The following is a 23,523-nucleotide window of genomic DNA, read 5'->3' as shown; positions in this document are numbered from 1 at the left end:
GGTGGGAGGCGTCCCCGGCTTCTGCAGGAAAGTCCCTGTGACCTGCACGTCCCATATGGTCTCCCAAGAGCCAGGGCCCCTCCCAGTTTCAGCTCTTGTAGGGGTGCTGTTGACAGGGGCCTGGCTGCCCCTGGTGTTTCGGACAGAGCTGCCTCCCCTCCCCGACGTGCCCAGAAACAGACGGTTCTTAGGGAACCCCGAACATTTCTAAGAGGACGGAGCACTGGGAAGAGAGCCTGCAGGAAGCATTTCACCGTCTGTCCTTTCTCAGTGATTCGGTGGCAGCCTCCCCGCAGCCCCGCCTCACCCAGAAGGACCCTCACCTTGGGTCCAGGAGGTCCAGGTAAGCCCTGCAGAAGAGAGAAAAAGGCGTGTGACCCCCGAGCTCCCAGGCGGGCGGTCGAGGTTGTCATGTCTATGGTGGCGGTTGGCTGGCCCCCGGGGGCCCTGGCGAACACTGTGTGCTGGAGAGGAGCCGCTCCAGGTTCCTAAACGGGCCTCTGAGGCCGGCTGAGGGCATGTGGGGACAGCCGGTTCTCTCCCTCTCCACGGGCCTGTGGGCACTGTGGGCACCCCCTGGGCCTGCCCACTGGAAAATAAGTCAGTGGCAGCGTGAGGAAGGGACAGTGTGGCTTGGTCCAGTGGGCCACCACCACCTGCTAATTGGGGCTCTCCCTGCATAAAACCAGCCTTGCCCGGGGCCCGGGCAGCCGCAGCCACTGTGGGGGCGGTGTGGGTACCCGGGGCGGGAGGAGGAGCCACCCCAGCCGGGCCGGAGACCAGGGCAGGGACTGGGTCTGTTTCCGTCAAACCCAGGCCCCTGGGCGCTCCCCTTCTACAAGATCCCAGAGAAAACCACCTGGCGGGGGTCGGCACTGAGGGTCTCGAGCCCAGTTTTGGAGGGACGGTTTTCCACTTGTTTGGTTCAATTTCCCCCAACTCTCTTCCTTCTGGGGTTTCCATTGTGTCATCTAGAAACCTCCGGCCGGGAGATGAATCCCAGTCATGGGGGTGAGGAGAAGTCACAGATTCAGTCACAGACACAGTCACAGACACAGTGTAGGGGGGCTTACAGAAGCAGGATTTTAAACCGACGTGCTCCCTCTCAGCAAGGGAGGGGGGCCCTGCCCTGTGACCCTCCGTCTGCCAGCACCGACGTCACAAACACGGCACCTCAGCCTTGGGGTCTGGGCAACCGAGGGTCCCAGGCAGAAAGCCTGGTGCTGTGAATGGGGGCAGCTTCTCGGGGCCACGGGGAAGGATGGCCCTGGCCAGGGGACGGCCCTCCTGGGACCCTCATCAGGTGTCAGAATGAGCCATGAGCACAAGCAACCCTGCCTGGGCAACTATCTGTCATCCAAGGGAGCTCAGTCGCGTCCTTGGAAGTGGGTCCAGCAGCGGGAAACAGATGATGGGGGAAGGCCTCCCTGTTGCCTGGCTGGTTGGTCGGTTGGTTGGTTGGTTGGTTGGATTTCTTGGCTTGTGGGTCACAGCCGGCAGCGCTCAGGGGCCAAGGCTGGCAGGTCTCTGTATGTGGTGCTCGGGTCGGAATCGGGATTGCAGCCACAGCCACATGCTAGGCAAGACCCTTGAAAGACCCAGGGCAAGACCCTGTCTCTAGAAAGCGACAGTCTCTTTGTTTGTCTGGGGGCCACACCCAGCAGTGCTCAGGGCTCGCTCCTGGCTCTGTGCTCGGGGTTGCCTCCTGGTGGTGCTCGGGGGACCGTAAGTAGGGTCCAAGTAGGCTTGGCCGTAGCTGCGTGCAAGACAAGAGCCTTAGGCCCTGTCCCACCTCCCTGGCCCCCCAAACCTTCTTAAACAGGCTTTGTCCTTTCCTGCTGCCCCCGAGAATGCCCGGCCTGAGTCTTAGCTCTGGGTGCCGCGGCGTCTTCTCCGCGAAGACCAGAGCCTGCAAGAGACTCCCAGGCATTTCCACACTAATTTGGATACACTGTCTTGGGCTTGAAATGAGTGACTTGGCTTGGGGCTGCTGGGCTTGCCTGTCACCTGGGTGTGACAGGAGCCTGGGTCCTCCCTGCAGTGTTTGGTTCCCGCCATCTGAGGCTGCATGCCCCCCACCCCCACCCCAGAGTACCGGCAAAGGTGCTTTATTTCGGGGTGCCTTGCTATGTCCGCTGCCTTGCTCTCTCCTTCAGAACTGGCTGCCCCTAAGACTGGTTTCCTCGCGCCCAGAGGGAAGGGCAGAGCCTCCGAGGGAAGCGGGGGCCCTGCCTCTGGCCTGCTGGGAACGGCTGCCGGCAATGCGTTCTTCCCTGGATGGCAAGATCCTGAAGCTGGGGGTGTAACTGCAGAACCCCGGGGGCGACCGGTGAGCATGAGCGGGTGGACCTTCCTCACATCTAACGCCAGGGCGTTCTGCTGTTTAGCAGAAACTCGGGTTTCTTGGGGCTCGTGGGAGGCCCGGAGGGAGGCCTTCAAGGAACTCCTGAGATGAGTGTGCAGAGAGGAGGGGGTACTTACAGGTGGTCCCATGGGGCCTGGCAGTCCTGGGGGCCCCAGGAGGCCGCTTGGTCCAGGGGGCCCCGGCGGGCCTGGGGGGCCTTGGCTGCCTGTCTGGCCCTGCTCGCCCTGAGGTCCAAGGAGACGAGTGTTAGGGAGGGTCCAGAGGATCGGGTGCCCGCCCCTCCCCCCAGCCATGCACCCGGGGGCTCTGGTGGGCAGGCGGTGCACGTGGTGAGGCTCCATGCGGGGTTGGTGGCGAGGCAGTGCCCAGGGGCAGAGGCAGGGGAGGGGGAGTGGAGCCCACTCAGGACACGGGCGTGGAATTACGTGAGATGGCCCAGAGAATCCTGACCCCAGGCCTGCTCCCTGCGCCCACCCTCCCCCACTCCCGTCCCCCATGCCTCCCCTGCCCTCTCGGACTGGGAACAGGAGCTCCCGGGAGGCGGCATCTCAGGGTGAGCGCGAGCCTGTCAGAGCCCACCCAATCCTGCTGGGCCCCGCGCAGGGCTGCAGGGTCCTGTGTCAACTGGGTGGAGGCTTCTGACGGGAAAGCCACACACCGGAGCCCTGGTGTGGCCACTCCCCCTGGGCTCCTCGCTGTCCCCTGCTTCTGTGGGACCCGACCCTTGCCACTGGGAACAGGCGAGCCTGGAGGCCCCGGCGCAGGTCTGGGCACTGCCAAGCGCGCTGTGCCCTGGCGGGTGACCTCAGATCTCCCAGGAGAGCTGCTGAGGGCCCAGCCTTCGCCTCCCCGGGCCCCTGCCCAGGATAGACAGAGGGCCAGGAGGGAGGAGTGGCCTCAGGGTCCTTGGGAGGAGGCCAGAGCCTGTCCCATGGGGCCCTTCTATGACTTTCTCCTGGGCCACTGGTCCTGAGGAGGTGCCTCAGACTGGGGCACAGGGCACCAGGCCAGCAGAAGCTCAGGCCAGCCTCCCCTCACAGTGCTCCAGGCTGGCCTCCCCCTCACAGTGCTCCAGGCTGGCCTCCTTTCAGAGTGCTCCAGGTTGCTTCCCCTTAGAGTGCTCCAGGCTGGACTCCCCCCACAGTGCTCCAGGCTGGCCTCCCTTTAGAGTGCTCCAGGCTGCCTCCTCTCAGAGTGCTCCAGGCCGGCCTCCCTCTCACAGTGCTCCAGGCTGGCCTCCCTCTTACAGTGCTCTAGGCCGGCCCTCACCCCTCAGAGTGCTCTGGGCTGACCTCCTTCCTGAGAATGCTCTGGGCTGGCCTCCCCTCACAGTGCTCTCTGGCTCCCGTGCGGAAAGGGAGTGGGCAGTCCCCTGACAACTGCGCCAAGGGAGAGGCAGGCGTCAGGTGTGTCCAGCCCCAGGATGCCCACTGGGGATTTTAGCAGCCCCTGCTGAAGCCTTCCCCTCGCAGGGGCCTCCATGGGGAAGGTCCCCGGGGCTTGGTCCTGTCCGCTCTCAGAGGCAGTTGAGGACTCAGGCAGGGGCACAGACACGGGAACGGGCCTCCAGTCCAGGAGAGAGGACTGAGGCTGACCAGCGGGGCTCCCTGCCCCGTCCCCGGACGCTCCGCCGCCAAGTCAGGTGTGGACTCCATCCCGTTTGTTCCAGTCTGGCCCCAGCCAGTGCCTGGGAAGCATCCCGGGAACACAACGGGTGCCGAGCGTCTCGCAGGGCTTGTAAGATCCACGTAGTGATTGACAGGGGGTGGCCAGGCCTTTCCAGGCTTGTGCTGGCTGGCCGCTGGTCACTCTGTCAGGTGGCTGGGAGGGTGGCATTCACAGGCAGACACGGGTGTGGAATTACGTGAGAGGGCCCAGAGAATCCTGGGACAAGCGGACGCAGCGCGGGCTGCCCCTTTCCATCCTCTTTAATGGGGGAAGGTGGGGTTTGAGCCACGCCTGGCGGTGCTCAGGGGTCACTCCTGGTGGCATTAGAGGGGCTGTATGTGGTCCCGGGATCCAACCCAAGTCAGACACATGCAAGGCGAACGTCCAACCCACTGTACGCTCTCTCCGGCCCCCAACTCTGCCCTTTGCTGTTTAGGGGCCGCTGGACACACATTCATTGCCCAAGCCTCCATTTAGAAACGCTGAAGTCGGCAGCCTTCCCAGCAGGGAGGTGATGCCACTTGCCTCAGGCCCCCAGTCGGCTAGCAGGAGCCCTGGCGCTCAGCTGCTGGGCCAGCTGTGTGCTGAGTCGACCCAGTCCCCTGCCTGGCCGCCTCGGCTGAAGTCAGGACTCACATGCCCAGGCCTGTCTCGGCACCCGAGGGGGCTGTCGGCAGGGGCGATTGGGGGGTGGGTGGGTCTCGGGGCACCCATCACGGGGGGCTCCGTTTGCTTTTGTCTAAATTCACTGAGCTGTCGGGGACTGGAGCGATAGCACAGCGGGTAGGGCGTTTGCCTTGCACGCGGCCGACCCGGGTTCGATTCCCAGCATCCCATAGGGTCCCCCGAGCACCGCCAGGAGTAATTCCTGAGTGCATGAATCAGGAGTAGCCCCTGTGTATCGCCGGGTGTGACCCAAAAAGAAAAATAAATAAATAAATAAATAAATAAATAAATAAATTCACTGAGCTGGAGTAGAGCGGAGGTCTGGCAGGGCCCAGAGACAGGCTGGTCCCCCTCGGGGGACCCCCGGGGTTTGTGCAGGGGAGGGGGTCTACCTGGAAGGTGCGCCTCTTAATGACCGGGGGCGGAGCCAGGCGCACGGAGTTGAGAAGAGGCAGCAGCTGAGGAGGGAGATTGAGGTGGAAGGCCAAAGGGCAGAGGTCAAAGATCACAGGTGTGCAGCAGGAGGCCGAAAGTCCCCAGGAAGGCAGGTGGCAGAGAAGAGGAGAGAAGAGAGAGATTAGCAAGCTGGAGGCAGAGGAGGGCGGCAGGGAGCGCCCGCCGCTGGGTGGAAGAGCCTCCTAGGGAAGGAGGAACCGAGGCTGGCCAGCAGTGTCCCCTCCGCTGACCGAGTGTGGCCCCCTGGCTGCCCAGGCCTTCCCCCACGTGGCCCTAGCGCTGCCCCACCAGCCACCCTTCCCCGCCCCTCCCAGTGGGCCGGAGCCTGGGCAGCAGCTAAATTGGTACTTGAGGCCGGGCCGGTGTGCGGCAACCCCTGGCTTCTTTGGGGGGCTTGAAGAGAAAGCCCGTGTCAGCGAATCTGGGCAGCTGGGAAAGGGCAGTGCCAAGCTGGGCTCCGGCCCCCGAGCCGGCCGGGGTGTGGTTGGTGTGGGCACCGGCTAAATGCTACCCGGGTCTCGCCCTGGGGCCAGAGGACCGGGGAAGCAGACAGCGGGGGAAGATATCCCAGCATATGCAACCACTTTCTCGGGGGGCGGTGGGGGGGTGGGGGGGGGGGTGGCGGGGAAGGGAGCAATTTGCAATCTCCAAATTATCGAACGTCATTTTCTCTTCTGGAAAGTCCTGCTGTTCCCAGCCCTGCTGCCCACTGGGCCCGCGCTCCCCGTGGTGACAGGAAGTGGCCCCGTGATGAGGATCACGTTGGCGCCAGCCCAACCTCCTGTTTCTGAAAAAAACACCCCAAACCCTCTGGAATGTGTTCAGGCCCCGGGATGCTCTTGAAGGCCTGGGGTGTGGGGGGGCAGCTGTGGGGGGCAGGGAGTGAGGCTTGGGCAGTGCTGGGCAGCTGTGTGCGGGCGGCCTCTGAGCAGGGCGGAGCCCGGGAACCTCCCGGGACCCACAAACCTTCACGGTCACTATCTGGCTGGCCCGCAGAGCTGCCAGTGAGCCGCTCCAGTTCGGGGGTTCCTGGTGCGGGGGGACGAAGGAGTTGGTGAAGACATAAAAGATGGGGAGGGGGGCGGTGAGCGGTGAGGGGGCTGCACTCGCTCCCGGGGTCCTGGGCCTCAACCCCGCCCCCTAGCTCCCTGCCGGTTCCCTGGGGGGTGGGGGGGGTTCGCTGCAGGCTGCCTAGCCCAGCAGCAGCTCGTGACCCTCCTGCCTGCAAGGGGCCCCGCATGAAGCCAGGCCCCACGCCAGATCCCGCTGCTCCTCCCCTTCCCCCAACCTCACCCCCCACCCCCGCCCCACAACTCATCAAGTCTGCCCTCACCCACTGTGCTCCACCACACCTGTCCCCCCCTCCCCCGAGGTGCTTCTGGAACCTTCTGTCCCCACCCTCCCCCTCTTTTTTCACGGGGCTGGGGTTTAGGGAGCCTGCCCGTCCACCTCCCCCCCGACACATTCTCTCAGGACGGCTGACACACGGCCGAAGCGTGCGCAGTTGTGTTGTCTTTGGTGCGGGTGACATAACAATCCTGTGAGCCCATCATTGCGAATAAACACAGCTGACCTTCTATTATTGTGTCAGGATCAGGCCGGCCGGAACTCGCGGGCCTCTGCGTCCCCAGAGCACATGCCACTGGCGGCCGCCTCTGCTCGGGATGCCACAGCCACCCGCTGCGTCCATGTTCCAAGGCCACTCAGCCTCCCTGGGGCCCGGGGACTCAGGGCTCAGCATGGACAGGGCCCGCCCGAGTTCACTTTGCACCGGAGAGGGTGGGTTTTTGGGTCAGGCCGGGAGTGCTCAGAGCTTCCTCCTGGCAGTGCTCAGGGATCACTTGTGCAGGGATCCAGCCTGGGTCCGGCTGCATACAAGGCACGCGCCTTGCTCCTGAGTGATCTCTCGGGCCCTGTTCTGAGATTTTGTTTTGCTTTGTTTTGTTTTCTGTTTCTTCCTCTTCTCTCTCTCTCTCTCTCTCTCTCTCTCTCTCTCTCTCTCTCCGGGGGGGAAGGCACATTTGGCTCAGGACGGACTCCTGGCTCTGTGCTCTGGGATTACTCATGCTCAGGGGACCATTAGGCTGTGCCCATGTGCACAGGAAGTGTTACCCCACTCTGTGTCCCTGCAGCCTAGACCCCAATCTTTGACTGGCTTGACCCGTGTTGGGTGGCCTCTGTCACCAGGCCACCTCAGTCTCAACCTGACCCCCTGGACGTCCACCAAGTGGGTCCATGTCCACTGTCCATGGTCCACTGAGTGGACATGCTTCTGGGCACAATGAGGGTGATGGGGGTCGCCGCCTGGATGTCCTTCCTCCTGCACTGGACCTGAGAGGCGTTCCCTGGCTACAGCCGTGAGCCCGCTATGGGGGCAACAGGGTCACTCCGCCCTCCTGGCCTGGAAGGGACCCTGGGCTGGTCTAAGGGGCTTCCGGGCTCAGCTTCCTGGGCTCAGACCAAGGCACAGGGAGGAGCTGGGGCTGTGGGCAACCGTCCAGGCCCGGGTTCCTCACCCTGCCCCAGGCCTTTCCTCTGCTGAAAGAGGCTGATGGCAGCAGACTCGATGCTTCAGTGCAGACAGTCAGATGGCCACGTCCCCCCACCCAGGGCTGGGTCTCCTGGGCCCGTGAATAGCCCTGAGGTCCCCCCGGATATGGCTGGTGGGCCACCAGACATGCACACAGAGTCCCCCCGCCCAAGCTGGGAGGGGTCAGGCCCCGACTCTGCAAAGCCGCATGGCCTCACCAAAGGAGAAGGGCACATGTGGCCGAGACTCAGGGCCACACGACACACAGAAGGTTCCAGAAACACACTGGGTGCTCCGGCTGGGCAGGCGTGGAGGCATGGCCACATCAGGCCCCCCCCCCCAAGCACACTCACACCCTGGGGGCCCTCGCACCCACGGTGCCCACCCACAACTGACCGCCGAGCAGAGGGGCTCTATGTCCCTGTCCCGAGCTCTGCATGTAGGGGCTGGGGTCCTGGAGGGGTGAGGCTGAGTTGGGGGCTGTGTGTGCGCTGGGGGCGCCAGGCTAGGGGTTCACTTACCCGGTGCGGGTACTCTCCACACTGGCCCTAGGGGGAGGGAAGGAGAGCAGATGGTTAGTCACTTGTGGGGGGCTGTCCCTGTGACCACCTCAGACGTGTGGGTGAAACACACGGATACAGACACAGACACACGTGCACACACGCACACACACACATACATGCACACACAGACACAGATGCACACACACATGTGTGCACACACAGAAACACAGACACACAAGTGCACACACAAAGAGAAACACACACACATGCACACACAGACACACGCACAGATGCACGCACACACACAGCCATAGACACACAGATACATACATGCACGCTCACACATACTCTCTCTCACACACACACACACACACACACGCGCGCGCGCGCGCGTGCATCGTGTGCGCGAACTTTGAGGCCAGGAACGAAATGCCTCTCTCCAGTGCCCCGCAGCCTCAGTGCCCCGTCATCCCGTCCCCCTCAGGACACAAGGACTGTTTCCAGGAGGCATCTCGCTCCCAGCAGGCCGCCTGGTGAGGAGCAGACAGCAGCTCGGTGTCCCTCAGGGCCACTCAGGGGTGGATAAAGCAGGTGGCCGGGCTGGGGGCCAGGCCACTGTGGAGGTGGGGAGCCCCCAGGGCCCTTCCCCCCAGGGCTGCTGCCCTGACCATCACGGTCCCCCCGCAGAGTCCCCTCAGACTTACCTTTTCTCCTTTCTGTCCCTGAGGGCCCTGAGGAGAGACGGAGAGAGGGGTTAGGAAGCGAGTGACCCCAGGGGTGCTGCCCAGGGCAGGCCCTGTGGGGAGGGGCAGAGAAGGGCTGACCTGGGGGGACTTCTGGGGACCCTCCCACATGCCCGCATGAGAGCACACCTGGGACCCTGACCAGGTGCAGCCCCTCCCACCGGTCAGGGGCCCTGCGGAGCAGGACTAAGTACTGAGGGTGTGCCTTGCTCCTGGGGGTCCTCACACCCAGCTCTCACGCAGCACGGCCGGAGGAGGGAGGAAGCTTCCAGAAGAGACTGGTCTGTTCTGTCTCCTGCCCTCCGCAACCTCAGCCTGGAACCCAGAGCCTGCAGGATGGCTGAGGGGTCAGTGGGCCAGGGACCAGGCAGCAGTCTTGGGGGGACTTTGGGGAGAGAGGCCAGCACTTGGCAGCCGACGCCGTCTCCGGAGCCCCCAGGAGGAATATCAGGGGTCTCAGGGTTCCTTCCTGCCTTGTCCTGTTTCCAGACCCGTGGAAGGTGCCGGGTTCGAGGGGGACCTTTGTCTCTGGGGAACGGGCAGCACGCAGCTGGCTCTCTGCAGAGCCAGAGCTGAGGAGGTGTGAAGGACACCCCGCGGCTGGACGGGCGGGGGGGGGGGCAGCCAGCTCGGGGCACTTCCAGGGGACGCCGAGTTTGCAGCCGCAGCCGGGGAGGATGCACACGTCAGCCTCACCTCCCGAGGAGGTGACAGAGACGAGACCCCGCAGCTCAGGAGCGCTGGCCCAGCTGCTTCCCCTCGGCCGCACCCTGAGAGCAGGGCCTCAGGGTGGCGGGGCTCCCGGAATGGACTAGAACCTCAGCCCGGGTCAGACTCTTGGCCGGCGGGTCTTCGGCTCTGCAGGGACGGCCCATCTGGGGGTTGGCGGAGAGTCTGTCTCGGCCCCCGCGGGCCACAGGACGAGCGTCCATGCTGAGAAATTCTCTGGGCATGCGTGGGAGTGGACAGTGGCTTTGGGACAGTCCGTGTGCTCCTTGCCACAGCCCCCCGCCCCCCGTTCATGTGTCTATCCAGTGTTCAGAGCCAGGCACCGTGGGACACGCGGCATCCAGTGGAGGCCGGACTGCGGGGGACAGAGAACGAGTGAGGGCGTGTGGGGGGTGGAGGTCAGAGAACCCAGCTGTGGCCCGTGGACCCTTCCGGACCCCAGAGGCTGGCCCGAGAAGGTTTCATTTCCATTCATAGCCCACGTTAATGAGGACCTGGGGTGGGGTGAGTGTGGGGATCCTTGGAATTCCAAGTTCCCCCGACGTGGTTCAAGGCCCACCGAGTCAAGGTGGTGCTGGCTGTCACAGAGGCTGCTGCCCCTTTAAGACAGTCCAGGGCAGGTGTAATCTGGGTGCTGGGTGCCATTTGGTGGGACTCAGAGCCAGGGGTGGGTGGGGGACAGCCCTGTGAGGGAGTGGGGGGGTAAGATGCCAGCTCAGTGGGGGGCTCTCCTTCCCGGCACTGGGGCCCCTCACCCGCCCACCTCCCTCCAGTCTCTCGGGGTGACTGTGGGGTGCTGGGCCGAGCGAGGGGACCCTTTTTTGACACCCGAGAGAGCAAGAGCCAGGGCTGACATCTGCCTCGGCTCTCCTCCCTCAGTGGTGGGCTCTGGCCCCCAGCTCCAGCCGAGCCCCCAAGTGGGGAAAGGCCCCCTGCCTTCGGAGCAGGACAGACAGAACCAGGTAGGACGGAGAGCCAAGGGCTCTTGGCACCCAACGGAGGCTGGGCCAGAGGGCCAGGACGCGCCCTCCCAGGGCGGGTGAGAGCACAGGAGCGGGGGCAGTCTCAGCGCAAGCCCCCCACTCCTAACACCAACAATCTGGCAGGGAACTGGCCGGGACCCTGCCATGGGTGGAAGGGTGTGTCTGCGAGACGGGAGAGAGCGGGGTTGGGGTGGGGGAGGAGATAAGAGTCACTGAATGATCTTTGCAGGAAAGGAGAGGCTGGAGGAGGGATGGGGGGCACCGGGTGCTTCCCCAGTGGATGCCGCCCTGGCAGACCTCCTCGTGGCGTGCTGGTGGCTTCATGTCCCCAGGGTGTGTGCCGAGGGGGAGGGTGTGCCACACGGCACGTGAGGCTGTCTGCACCTCCCTCTGTCCTGCTGGACCATCTCTGTGTCCACCCCTCCTCCCTGCGTGGGGTGAGGGTGAGCCAGGCTCGTCCCCAGCTGGGTCAGCCGTGGGGGCAGCCACCGCTTCTGTCCCTGAGCCCCCATGCTGGGCAGCTCCCGGTCCTCCCCTGGGATGCACCCACCCGCCCGGGGATGGGGAAGTCAGATCTTACCATCTCTCCTTTGGGTCCGGAGTAACCCTGCAAGAAGGGCATGAGCCACGTCCACCTTTGGCCATCCCGATCCCGTCCCAGCCCAGCCACGTGTGGTCCCCACATCCCTGAAGGCTTCACTGGCACATTTCTTTGGGGGCGGGCAGGGAAATCACATCCAGCAGTGCTCGGGACCCACTCCTGGCTCTGTGTTCAAGTCACCAGATGGGATGCCGGGGACCAAACCTGGGTTGGCCGTGTGCTTGGCAAACTCCCTCCCCGCTCTGCTATGGTGCCAGTCTCTGCTCTTGCCCATCTCTTTCCTTTGTCCTCGCTCACTCTCTACCCGCTCAGGGAAGACTGAGTGATGGGGTGGGGCACAGGGTCTCTGCCCTCACAGGTGGGGGCACCTCTGAGGGCATCGGAGGGGCCCCCAGCTCACTCCTTCCTAAGCGTGGAGGAGAATCCTCCTCTGCCCCTTGAGCCTGAAGCCAAGCCAGAGGGTTGGAATGCAGAGACAGGCACCAGGCTGGGGAGGGGGCCCTCGGCGTCCGGGCCGGGGATATGTGAGTGTCAGGCCAGACCCAGGAGGGTCCTGGTGGAGTTGGGGGCAGGGCAAGGGCAGCTGGATGTGCTCCCCTCCGCTCCTCACCGGTGCTGCCTCCCCACTGAACTGCCCCCGTCTCCCCGAACCAAGTTCCCAAATGTTTGAGGCCCCAGGATCCCTGCTCAGGGGCTGCGCACTGGGGGAGTCCCCCATCCCACCCCGGCATGGCCCTGCCTGTGTGTCAGTCACGGGCATTCTCTGGGGAGCCAGAGTTCCAATGCACCAGACGCTCATGCAAAGACAGAGGCTGGGGGGCTTTGAGGAAGAGGGGTAGCCCCCCCATACACGGGTGCACTCACCGGCCTGCCATCCAGTCCAATAGGGCCCTGAAAGCAGAAGCAGACGGATATCAGCAGGGACAGCCCCGGGCCCCACCCAAGGGGCTACATCCAATATGCTAGGGCTCAGGCCTACTGACCACTTACTGGCCACGTGACCCTGGATAGCCCAGGCCTCAGTTTCCCTCTTAACGGGGCATGAGAACAGCAGGCCTTCCCGGGTCCTAGGGGGAGGGAAGGAGATGGCTCGAGGGAGACCCCCGTGGACAGCAATGGCCGTCGCGACTCAAGCCCCTGTGGGTCCCCAGTGGGGAGGGGGCGGCAGGTTCCCAGGCAGCCAGGGGCTGCCCAGCACTGAGGGCTGCAGAAATGGGGGCAGATTCCCTCCCCTCCTCTCTGAGCCCCTCTTAGGGCAGGAGCCTCTGTTCGGCCTGAAACCAAACGGACGGGGCGGCCCACATACCAGTGTCCTGCGGGCTCCCCTGCCCTCCCGAGCTGGCCCTGATTTCTGTCTGGGGCCCTGTCCCCCCGAGTGTCCGGCTTTGTTCCTCCACGTCCCTCCTGGGAAGGATGCAGGAGCAGCTGCCGAGGGCCGGCTAGGCTAGCCCAGCGGCCACGGGGAAGTGGCTCTCCCACTCACCGGGAATCCGGGGAAGCCTCGGGTGCCTGGCTGGCCCTGGAATGAGAGAGAGGAGGGTGACGAGGAGGAACAGGAGCAGCTCCCAAGTCCCCGCCCGGCTCCCCTGGGCACCCCTCACTCAGCCCGGTGAGCAGGCTGGGAGGGTAGAGAAAGGCACGGAATGTTCTAGGTCTCCAGGCTCTGAGGGTGGGGCCGGGCAAGAGACGGCCAGTGTCCGTGGGTCTTCCAGAGAGTTCCCACAGCTTCAGGAGCTCTGCACTTGAGCTTACGTGTGAGCAAGAGCTGGGGAGTGTGGACAGTGTGGAAGATGGGGACAGCGGGGGTGGCGGGGACGGGGACGGGGGGCTCGGCCCTCCCACCCACTGTCCTCTCTGGCTACACAATCTCAGCTCAGGGCCACTTATCCGGAGATGGTGTGGAGCTCAGCGACTTGCAGGACTCTGACCTTCAGCAAGCATTTAGGGCCACTTGCTTCACATTCCCCTGCCCTGGCTAGCAGGAGGGTCCCCAGCGCCCCCCACCCCCATCTTTGGGGACGGCGTGGCAGTTCCTGCTGCTTCCCGTGGTGACTCAGGCCGCCGCACAGATGGGTCTCCAGGTGGGCGACCGGGAGGAGGGTCACTGGCCACAGCTCCTGGTTTGTGGTCACGTTTCATGACAAGAGACTCAAAGCCACTCAGGGTTGTGTACCCAGGCAGGAAGAACTAAAAAATAGGACTGTCACCTCCTTCCTTCCCGCCAGCTGGGGTCTGTCCCCGGGGCCTATTTCAAGGTCTGCTGGAGCCTTCCTGGCGACACCTTTGCCACCTCATTTTCTTTCTTTCTTTCTTTCTTTCTTTCTTTCTTTCTTTCTTTCTTTCTTTTTTTTGCTTTTTGGGTCCCACCCGGCGATGCTCAGGGGTTCCTCCTGGCTCTGCACTCAGGAATCACTCCTGGCGGTGCCTGGGGGACCCTATGGGGCGCCGGCTCATTTTCCACCTGCACGATGTTTGGGCACCGGGCTCCCCCCTTCTCCTGGGGTCCCCATGTTGTGACATGCCTGGCAGAGTCACCCCCCTCACGCAGAGAGGTGCAGTCCCTCCCCGAGCCTTGGGCTGGCCGAGACCACGCGAGTCCCTTCCCTACGCCCCAGACTCCTCATTTGTAGAACAGGGACACGAGGATGCCCAGAGAAGCCACAGAATCACAGGCAGGCCGTAAAGTCTCCTGAAACCGTGGCCGCCATCGGCCACGTAGACTGGCTTGCACTGAGCCATGCACATGGAACAGAGCAGGGGGGCTTGTGAGCCCACCCAGCTCAGGAGGCGTGTGCTCGCCAAGCCCCGGCTGCAGAGCCAGGTCCGGGCCAGAGGCACGTCCCTGCAGCCGCCAGCTGTGACCTGGCCACCTTGCTGGAACGCGTGGGTCCTCTCTGAAGCTGCGGGTGTGAGGCCAGGGAGACGCTCAGGCGAGCGGCTGGGAGGGCAGATGGGCATGGTGGTGGGGCAGGGACTCAGCTGGACGGAGCCGCAGGACGGAGAGATGCCACAGAGATCAGAAGGGCCTCCGCCCTGCTCCTCTCGAGGGGGGGTTATGCCAAGAACAGAGCTAAGGAGAAAACCCGGAAACCGTGCAGGGTAACCCCTGAGACCTCCGAGTGTAAACTTTCAGCTCGGCCGGCACGAGAGGCCCGAGGGAAAGGTCGCAGCGGAGGTTTCCAAGAAACAGCTCCCTAACCCCACTCCCGAGATTGTTTACACGGGAGGGATAATCACACGGTTTGCTAATGACAGAGCCGGCCCTGGTCAGGGGCATGCATCTCTGGCCAGAACCACACGCAGGGGCTAACCGAGGCTTTTCTGGGGATGTTGGGAAGAATGTTGTCATAGACCAAGTGGAAATTGGTACTTCACTTCCTCGAGAGGAGGGGCTGGGATGGTCCGAGTCCACATCTGCGGGGCGAGAGGCTGCGGTCGGACTTCCCTTCCCGTGTTTACTGGCCTGTCCGATTTATTTGTGAATGGCCTGTTTGTGTTCCTTACTGATCTCTTCAACTGGGCTGTTTGTCTTTTTTCTGATTGATTTGAGTGAAGCTATTAGTCAAGCCTAGGAACCCTCTGGGACTGCTCTGTGCTGCAACTATTCTGTGCATGGTGGCGTTTATTTTTTCTCTTGTTTACAATGCCGTTTCGGCCATATGGAAGCCTGACGTGTACATCCACAGCTTATCAAGTTTTCCTTCTGGCTCTGGGTTTGGGGTCATGTTCCAAAGGGCCTTCTCTGAAGAAAAGTGCCTGTCATAGAGAGGGGGTGCGGGGGGCGGGGGAGGTAGGGCAGAGTGAAACTGGGGACATTGGTGATGGGAAATGTACGCTGGTGAAGGGATGGGTGTTGGAACATTATATGACTGAAACCCAACCAAGAACAAGTGACACGTAACTATCTCCCTGTGATTAAATTTAAAAGTAAATAATTTTGAAAAGCACACTCGAATCTTTTTTTTTTTTTGCTTTTCTTTGGGTCACACCAAGTGACACACAGAGGTTACTCCTGGCTCATGCACTCAGGAATTACTCCTGGCGGTGCTCGGGGGACCAGATGGGATGCCGGGATAGATGCTGGGAATCAAACCCGGGTCGGCCGTGTGCAAGGCAAACACCCTTGGCCGCGTGCAAGGCAAATGCCCTACCCGCTGTGCTATCGTTCCAGCCCCTCAAATCATTTTATCAATAAAACTTTTTAATAGTATGCACTAAATATTCTATGAGAAGCACATTTTGTGTCTGTAGGCCCTCATTTTTAATCTTTCAAAGAAAAAGGGCTTTTCCTAGTCAGAATTATAAAACATGCATGTATACATTTATTCTGGAATATTTCAACTTCATGGTTTATATCAAAGTTTTATTTTATTGGAATGAGGCCTCATAGGTGTTAATCAAGTAGAGACTCAGGTATTTTTTTTTAAATGTTTGCTTTTTTAAATCTTTTTTATTTTTTAAAGGGCAGCTGTCCGAGTTTGATTTCCTGAACCATTTATTTTTCTCTTCCTATTGTGAAATAAAGCCTTTGTCATGGACCAAATTCCCAGATGTCGAATTCCCCGGGTGCCTTCGCTTCGTTTCTGGCCTCTCCATTTCTGCTCTATTTGTTGTTTTAATTGCTTTGTTTGTCTAGTGCATTTTGATATCTAGCAGAGGTCCCTCTTCCACATCCCCCTTACTCTATTTTTCAGAACTTCCCTGACTTCATGCAAGCTCATTTTCCCTGCACGTAAAATGAAATGTTATTGTATTGGACTCTAAGACCAAAAACTGGGATTAGAGCATTTTGTTTATAGATTTATTGGTAGACAGTTCATTGATTGGTGTTATGCCTTGAAATCTGAGAACCAGGGAAATAAGCTTGGCTTGATGCCCTGAAATCACCTCCCTTAACCCCATGGCAAGGTGAAGAGAGTCCTGTGGCTCCTGATTTTGGAAGCAGGTCCTTCTATCTGCTCCTGCCTCCTACCTGCCCTTTGTCTGGTGTAAAGCTACACAGCCAAACTGAAGATTTTAGTGGGGAAGGTTGACCAAAGTCCCCCTTCCCTCTGTCTGCTCCTGCTGGAGGTCCCCTCTCTGATCTGCCCAGATCTAGCCGGGTTTTCTCCTCACTTCCGGTCAGTGCTGTCCTCTCCACGGACTGCCTCTGGGAATGTATCTCCTGGCTAGGGAAGGAGAGAGTGAAGCAGAGAGCACGGCTCGGACAACAGTCACCAATCTCTGTGGTGCAAACACTGCCACCAGGGCTGATTCCCAAATTTCCAGCTACCAACACAATGGCACCTGTTTCGGGCTGTCGGACAGTTCTGTGGAAGCTCCGAACATTCCACATTCAGCGTGCCACACCTCCCACTGCCCGCACCCACCACCCGACAGACACACACCCACTGCCCTCAGTCAGGAATACTGCAGTTTCTCTCTCTCTCTCTCTCTCTCTCCAGTGCCATGTGCCTCATTGCTGAGGGCTACCCTTGACAACTCCCAAATATCTCTGCAGGCCGGAGAGATGGTACAGCAACGAGGGCTCTTGCCTGGCACTTGGTCCACCTAGGTTCGATCTCTATGGTCCCCTGAGCACCACCAGGGAGTGAGGATTAGGAGAAAGCCCTGAGCATCACTGGGTCACTGTCACTGTCCTCCCGTTGTTCATCGATTTGCTCGAGCGGGCCCAGTAACGTCTCCATTTTGAGACTTGTTGTTACTGTGTTTGGCATATTGAATACGCCACAGGTAGCTTGCCAGGCTTTGTCGTGCGGGCGAGATACTCTTGGTAGCTTGCCGGGCTCTCCAAGAGGGGTGGAGGAATCGAACTCGGGTTGGCCATGTTGGCTGCGTGCAAGGCAAATGCCCTACCCACTGTGCTATCGCTTCAGCCCGCATCACTGGGTGTGACTCCAACACAAAACCAAACCCAATCATCTCACTGGTCTCGCCTGCGTGTAGTCAGGCTGAGTGTGCTCCTGTGCGGGGCCAGAGTTTGCCCTCCAGAGCCCATGCACCTCCACGCGTGCCCCGCCCCCCACTCCACGCACGCTCCTCGACGGAACAGCAGCTCCTTCAGGCCTCGCATCCACCCTGGGCCGTGTTCTCCACACTCTCAGGAGAGAGGGCCGATCACAGCATCATGGCACGGGCCTGCATGCAAAGACCGTCCTCGCAGCTCCCTGCCTTGCCCTGGTTTTCTTCCGGAAGGAACGGCCCACTTCTCCCACTGCGTGTCCTGGGCCCCTCCTCATCGCCAGCCCAGTGGGACTGAGCAGAAACAGCCACATAAAGATCTCTCAGCAGATGTGCGGACCAGACACAGACCACCTCCACGTCCAGGGGGCGGGAGGGCCAGACAGCTCCTCCCGGGCCCTGAAGCGACTACGGGGGTGCTCAGGGAATGGACACCCTCCCCTGGAGGTGGGGGACATGCCAGCCTCTGCAGCCCCGGGCACCCCTGATTCAACAGGGCACAACACTCTGTACTCTCCCCTCTGTGTAACGTGATCCGCCCTCGGGGTCCTCCCCCTCGGCATGGACCCTTAGCCAGCTCCAGAGTGGGGGCAGGTGCGTCCTGAGAGCGGCAAGGCTGGTTCTGCCAAATGGCGTTTATTCTGGGATCTTCCTGGAAAGCCGCTCAACTCCTGGCCAATGCTGTTCGCCGAGAATTTGCCCACGAGATCCAAAGCCCTATGCCCAGCTCCGGGAAGAGCCGGAGGCTCCACCAGGAGAACACGGTGGCCCCAGCCCTCTGGGTGGTGGGCACAGACATGCGCCCCCGGCAGAGGAGGCTGGGTTTTGGGAAGCTCCCTGGTGCCATACACAGTCTCTGAGCACCCACAGGGGCACGGGCCTTTCCTTCAGGCAAACAGCCTTGGCACGGTAGAGCTTAGCATGGATGGAAGGGGTGGGGACAGGGACGCTGGTTTTGAGATGACTGCCAGTCGGGCCCTGAGACTCCAGCCCTGACTACGGGGTGACCACATGCCCAGTGTCCTCCGCTAAACGGGTTGGTGGGTGAGTCAGAGAGAACAAGTCCAAGTGGACAAGGTGACCCGTCTTCTCGGGTCTAGGACGCGACAGCTGCGTAGCCTGGGACGCCACCGGTGCTCAGCGAGTCCCCCCAGGACCGCTCCCCAGGCAGGAGGTGGGTCCTGGTTAGGTTTCTGTTGTGTCCAGCGGCAGGGCCTCTCCACATTTAGGGGTGCTGACCGGCTGCCTCTGCCAACGCATCCAGCAGGGGCTGAGCCCCAGGGTGCCCAGCACGGCAAGAGCTGATGGTCAGAGATGGCGCCCAGGGCCGCCTGCATTGGGCATCACTCTCCTGCCCTACCTCCTGGCTCCGGCCCTGCCGCTGGCACCCGGGGACTCTCTCCTTCCTCTGTGGCTTTGTGAGACACCCCTGCCCCCCTGCTGAACTGCACTTTCATCAGGAGCAAGTGACCCCAGGACACTCGTGCCCCTGTGTCCCCATCTGAATGGGGCTCATGGGGGCGGTGGCCAGGGGCGATGGCTCAGCTCTGGCAACGGGGTTCAGCCTGCATGGTGCCGCCAAACTGCTGGTTCACACTTACCAAGCACATGAACCGCCTCTGCCCGACACAGCCCCCTGGGGTGCGAACCTTGGGGCTGGCCTGGGTGACCTGCCAGGATGGGGCCAGGGGGCCAGCCTCAGGGCCACCGTGTCTATGCTGGGCTCAAGCCCCATCTCAGATGCTAAGTGGGGCTCTGCCCGCACCCCTGCTCCTCTGTCCCATGACTCCCCCTTCTTGGGGGGCCTGGGGTGCTCCCACTCGGTTTGCTAGAAGTGGCTGGTGCCGTGTCTTTGAGAAAAGCTGCCCGTGGCCCTCTTTTGCCAGTCACCCACGCTGGGTCCCCTCCAGCTGTCCTGGCCAAGGAGAAGGGTCTCCGTTTCCCGAACCGCCAGCCACGGGCCAGGCCCGGTGCTTCCCCAAGACGGGGACTGGGGGTTGCCGAGACCCCGAGGGGCTGCCAGGTCAGTGACTCTGGGTTCTGGGTACCTGCTCCCGGGGCTTTCCGAAACAAGACTCATTCCCGGGACAGCTGGAGCGCCCACCCCACACCCCTGCACCCCCGGGAAGAGCCGGCTCCTTCCTCCCGTGTAAACAGCGGGCCGCCTCGCAGCTGCTGTGTCGGGGCTGGCTCGGGGTGGGGGGCCCCCGAGAGGCTGTAATTTAGGGACATCTCAGCGGGCCCTAACATCAACATAACATCAACGGCAGCCCGAAGCCCGGCCTAGGGATCACATCACACGGGTGGCGGCCGCCACCCCGCCACCCCGCCCCCAGGCCCTGGGCACTTTGAGGGCCCTCCCCGCCCCCCCACCCCTAGACCCTTTACATGAACTCACCCCCTTCAAGGAGAGCAAAACCACTTACAGGGGGGCCACGCGGGCCGATGATGGACATCCCGGCGTCTCCTGGGGCCCCCTGTGGGAGAGAGGGGGCCAGAGGAGGGGGGACAGGGCAGTAAGGAGAGGAGGAGAGGGAGGGGCTGGCAGGTAGGGAAAGGGAGCAGGGGCACGAGGAAGGCCAGAGGGTGCAGCGGAAGGAGAAGCATTTGCAGAGGTGAGGGGGCCCAGGAGAGGCAGCGGGGGAGAGGGGATGACTGTGAGGGGCCGGAAGCGGGAGGGCAGGGGGAGCCCCGAGGCAGGCGAGGGGGATTCGGGGCAGAGGGGCAGGCGCGTGGCAAGGGGCGTGCGGGAGGGACACTCCGCTCAGTGGTGCCCACCCCCGCCCTGCGTCCCATGACCTCCCACCTGCTCCCACTCGTCACACCCCGTCCCGGAGCCCCCGAGGTCTGTTCTTCCCAGAACGGCCCTGTGCGTGGACGCGGCGGGACACGCCCTGGGTGCCAGGCCAATCATGAGGGACAGTATGTGCCTGGTCCTGGGGCCCGGGAGGGACCCACAGCCTCCGGGGCAGGGGATTCTGGGAGCAACAAGTGCAGGTGGAAGTGTAGGGCGCAGGACTGGGGCAACGGGAGAAGGACCAACGGGCTGCGCTGAGAGTCGGCGGCGAGACTAAGACTGTGCCCAGCCGGGAGGAGACCAGGGTCCCCTCCCCCACCCACAGGGGGCACCAGGGCAGCCCTCTGGCCGAGGGTCCCAGGGCATGAAAACGTCCAGGACCCTGATCTGCTATGCCAGGCGCTGCCTGAGGTCCTCAGGGCACCCAGGGGCCAGGGCTGACCCCCAGGCCTTTGCACCTATTCCGTCACTTTCCTAGAGGCCACTGGGTATGGGCCCCAGAGCACCCTGCTGGGAGAGGCGGCTGTGATCTCTTCTTCCCTCTCTCCTCTTTCTCTCTCCCTCTCCTTCTCTCTATCTTTCTCTCCCCCTCCCTTCCTCATCCCTCTCTCCCGCCCAACCCACCCCTCCCCGGCACAGCAAGGCACGAGCCTCACGGAACATCGGGAACATCCGAGAGAGAGAGAGAGAGAGAGAGAGAGAGAGAGAGAGAGAGAGAGCGAGCCTGAGGGTGCTTTTCGGGGTCACCCGGCCCAAACAGGCCTGGACTCTGGTCCTCACACAGTGGTGGGGTCTTGGGCCCCAGGCAGAGGGGCCTGGTCACAGTCATTCTTTTTGGGGGACCCCGGGCTGGAGTTGGATACAGGAGGGCTTGTCTCCAACCCAGCCTCTTTCTGCTGTGCGATTCTGGGTATGTGAATCTGCCTCTCTGTGCCTCGGTTCCCCCACAGGACAGGAACAGTTGGGCATCCCTGGGCGGCCAGTGTCAGGCCTGGACAATGCTCTGGAGAGGCGGAGTGACGTGCTGAGGGCAGCTGAGAGGACCGTGGGGCTGCTCGTATTACAGAGCTGGGGGTCTCTGTGGGGTCCTCAGCGCAGGCACAGGAGGCCTCCGGTCCTTGCCCACCCCCACTGGAGAACCCAGAGCCGACATCCTAGCCCTGTGACTTGGGGTTCTGGTTCCCAGTGGGCTCCAGCCCTGCAGCCCTGCAGCCCTGAGGGGGTCTGCCAGCCTGGAGCACGGGGGTGTCAGGAGGACGCCAAGCAGCTCTGGGCTTCTGCCTCGGCGGAGGGCGATGCCTTTGGGCGGGAACCAGGCCTGTGCCGCCTCGGCCAGAGACGGCCCCGCTGGGGCAGCTGGGCTGGGACGGCAGCCCAGGAGTCCTGGGACTCGTGTGGAAGCTGTTAGCAAACTGGGTCACGGGAGGCTGGGGGCAGTGCAGGCCAGCGGGGCCGGGAGAGCACCCCAGCGCCCCCGCCCAGATCCATGAGGAGGAGGGAGGCCGGGGCAGGGGCGGGTGCGGGCAGGAGGGACCCTTGTGGACTCACCTTCTCTCCTGGTTGGCCTTTTACTCCCTGGGGCAGCCACAGGCAACGCGGGGTGCAGGGAGCAGAGCGGGGGGCGGCGGGGGGAGAAAAAAGAGAGGATGAGATTGGCACGCACACGGCATCTGCGCCCCGGCACCAGGACCGACCGCAGAAATCACCGTGAAATAGGAAACCAAACAAAACACAGATGCCGGCACAGGGCACGTCCCTCGCCCGGCAGGCAGAGCCGCAGGCAGCTAAGGCCTCCCCTGCCCAGCCTGCAGGGCGCTCCGGGGAGAGAGACGGGCAGGAGGCTCAGACTCCCTGTGTGCGTGCATGTGTGTGCGTGTGTGTGTGTGTGTGTGTGTGTTTGCATGCATGTGCGTGTGTGTGTTTGCATGCACGTGTGTGTGTTTGCATGCATGTGCGTGCGTGTGTGTGTGTGTGTTTGCTTGCACGTGTGTGTGTGTGTGTGTGTGTGTGTACGAAGGCTAGAAAGAGAGCATGTGAGAGGATAGGAGAGGGAGAGACAGAGAGGGACAGAGACCAAGAGAGTGAGAGAGAGTGTGAGAGGACAAGAGAGAGAGCAGGAGAGGACGAGGGAGAGACAGAGAGCAAGAGGGAGAGGAAGAGAGTGAGAGAGACAGGATAAGAGAGGGAGAAAGAGAGATACAGAGAATGGGAGAGAAACTTAAGAGAGGCAGAGTGAGAGACAGAAAGACAGAGAGAGAGAGAGAGAGAGAGAGAGGGAGAGAGAGAGAGAGAAACGGGCAGGCCTTCCCAGGTCAGGAAACCTGCCGAAACCCTGGCTGCAGGGCCTGTGGTGGGCTGGTAGCTGGCGGGTCAGCTGGGCACCAGCTAAGGCCTTGGTGGGGACATGGGAGACCCGGGGCGACAGGACGATGGAGCATGGGTCTGAGAGGAAACTGGGGGTGTTCCCTAAGGGTCCCGATGTCCACAGAAACTAGTGGCTAGAGGGCCCTTCCCCACCTCGTCCAGAGACAGTAGCCACTGGGGACCACAGAAGTGTTTTTGGCCCACTGGCCACCCCAGGCCTTATCAGGTCAGCCTCCCCCTAGGCTGCAAAATGGGCCCCTTGTCACATTCTCGATGTCACAGCAGTAGGAAAGGCCCAAAGGGGAGTGGAAATATTCTCCTGGAGGGAGAGGGGAGCAGACCTGCCATGGCAGGCCAGAACAAGGCACGTGACAGGGCTCGGGACAGAGCCTAGCAACGCCCCAGCCCCAGGCCGGCTGAGTGCCTGGGCAGGCTGGGGGGGGGGGGGGTGTCCCTGATGTGCCCGGGGCAGGACCCAGGGCATCAGGACAGTAAGGGATGGGCCAGGGTGGGTGGGCGCTCCTGTGTGAAAGTGGGCAGAGGGTCTCACGGCAAGGGGCTTGCTCAGGGCTCCTGGCCTTAGGGTTCGACCAACAGCTGCTGTGAGGACCTCAGAGCTCTGGGACAGGGGTCACTTCTCAACTCTGAGAGGTCCTGGCTTCTAGAACTCAGCCCCATGGGCCGCACTCTCCTGAGGACCCCGATGCCACTGCAGAGCAAGCCAAGGTCAGGGCCAAGAGCACAGGTCTGGGGTCGGGCTGCCGCCTGGGTTCAAGTCCCTGGGCAGCCACTTCCTGCCAGAAAAGGACTTCGGGGTAGACCTAATGCCTCAGTTTCCTCACATGAAAAACGGGAGAGTGCTCCGCGCCCACCTCCTGCTGTTCTTAGGGTGACCCACCGGCCGAGTGGGTCAAACTCCTCCATGTCAGCCCCAGCATGAGGCCGGTGCAGTCAGGTGTTCCCTGAGACTCAGATAACTTTGCTCTCTGCAAAAGGCAGCAAACTCACATAAGAACACCAGGGCCAGGGTAGAGCGATAACATAGCCAGGGCATTTGCTGGCCTTGTCCACAATGGACCGGGGTTCCATCCCTGAAGCCCCATATGTCCCCCAACCACTGCCATGTTATCCCTGAGTACAGAGCAAGGAGTAAGCCC

General features: G+C 62.1%; 1 protein-coding gene across 1 annotated transcript in view; it reads right to left on the bottom strand.

Annotated features, from left to right (window-relative positions):
* LOC130022596 (collagen alpha-1(XIII) chain-like) overlaps nucleotides 1-21,572 on the bottom strand; it is a 63,675-nt gene extending 42,103 nt beyond the window's left edge. The window contains exons 1-10 of the mRNA XM_056113362.1: nucleotides 21,551-21,572; nucleotides 19,632-19,682; nucleotides 12,728-12,763; nucleotides 12,109-12,135; nucleotides 11,224-11,250; nucleotides 8,893-8,919; nucleotides 8,207-8,233; nucleotides 5,092-5,157; nucleotides 2,482-2,589; nucleotides 324-350 (exon numbers count right to left, since the gene is read on the bottom strand). Coding sequence (XP_055969337.1) covers nucleotides 324-350; nucleotides 2,482-2,589; nucleotides 5,092-5,157; nucleotides 8,207-8,233; nucleotides 8,893-8,919; nucleotides 11,224-11,250; nucleotides 12,109-12,135; nucleotides 12,728-12,763; nucleotides 19,632-19,661 — 375 coding nt within the window. The 5' untranslated portion in view covers nucleotides 19,662-19,682; nucleotides 21,551-21,572. The remainder of the gene's footprint in view (nucleotides 1-323; nucleotides 351-2,481; nucleotides 2,590-5,091; nucleotides 5,158-8,206; nucleotides 8,234-8,892; nucleotides 8,920-11,223; nucleotides 11,251-12,108; nucleotides 12,136-12,727; nucleotides 12,764-19,631; nucleotides 19,683-21,550) is intronic.
* Between the last annotated feature and the right edge of the window lie 1,951 nt (nucleotides 21,573-23,523).

The sequence above is a fragment of the Sorex fumeus genome, unplaced genomic scaffold, assembly GCF_029834395.1.
Source record: "Sorex fumeus unplaced genomic scaffold, SorFum_2.1 ptg000020l, whole genome shotgun sequence".
NCBI classification, from domain to species: domain Eukaryota; kingdom Metazoa; phylum Chordata; class Mammalia; order Eulipotyphla; family Soricidae; genus Sorex; species Sorex fumeus.
The sequence above is the reverse complement of the archived record's forward strand: the minus strand, read 5'-3'. Positions and strand labels throughout refer to the sequence as shown.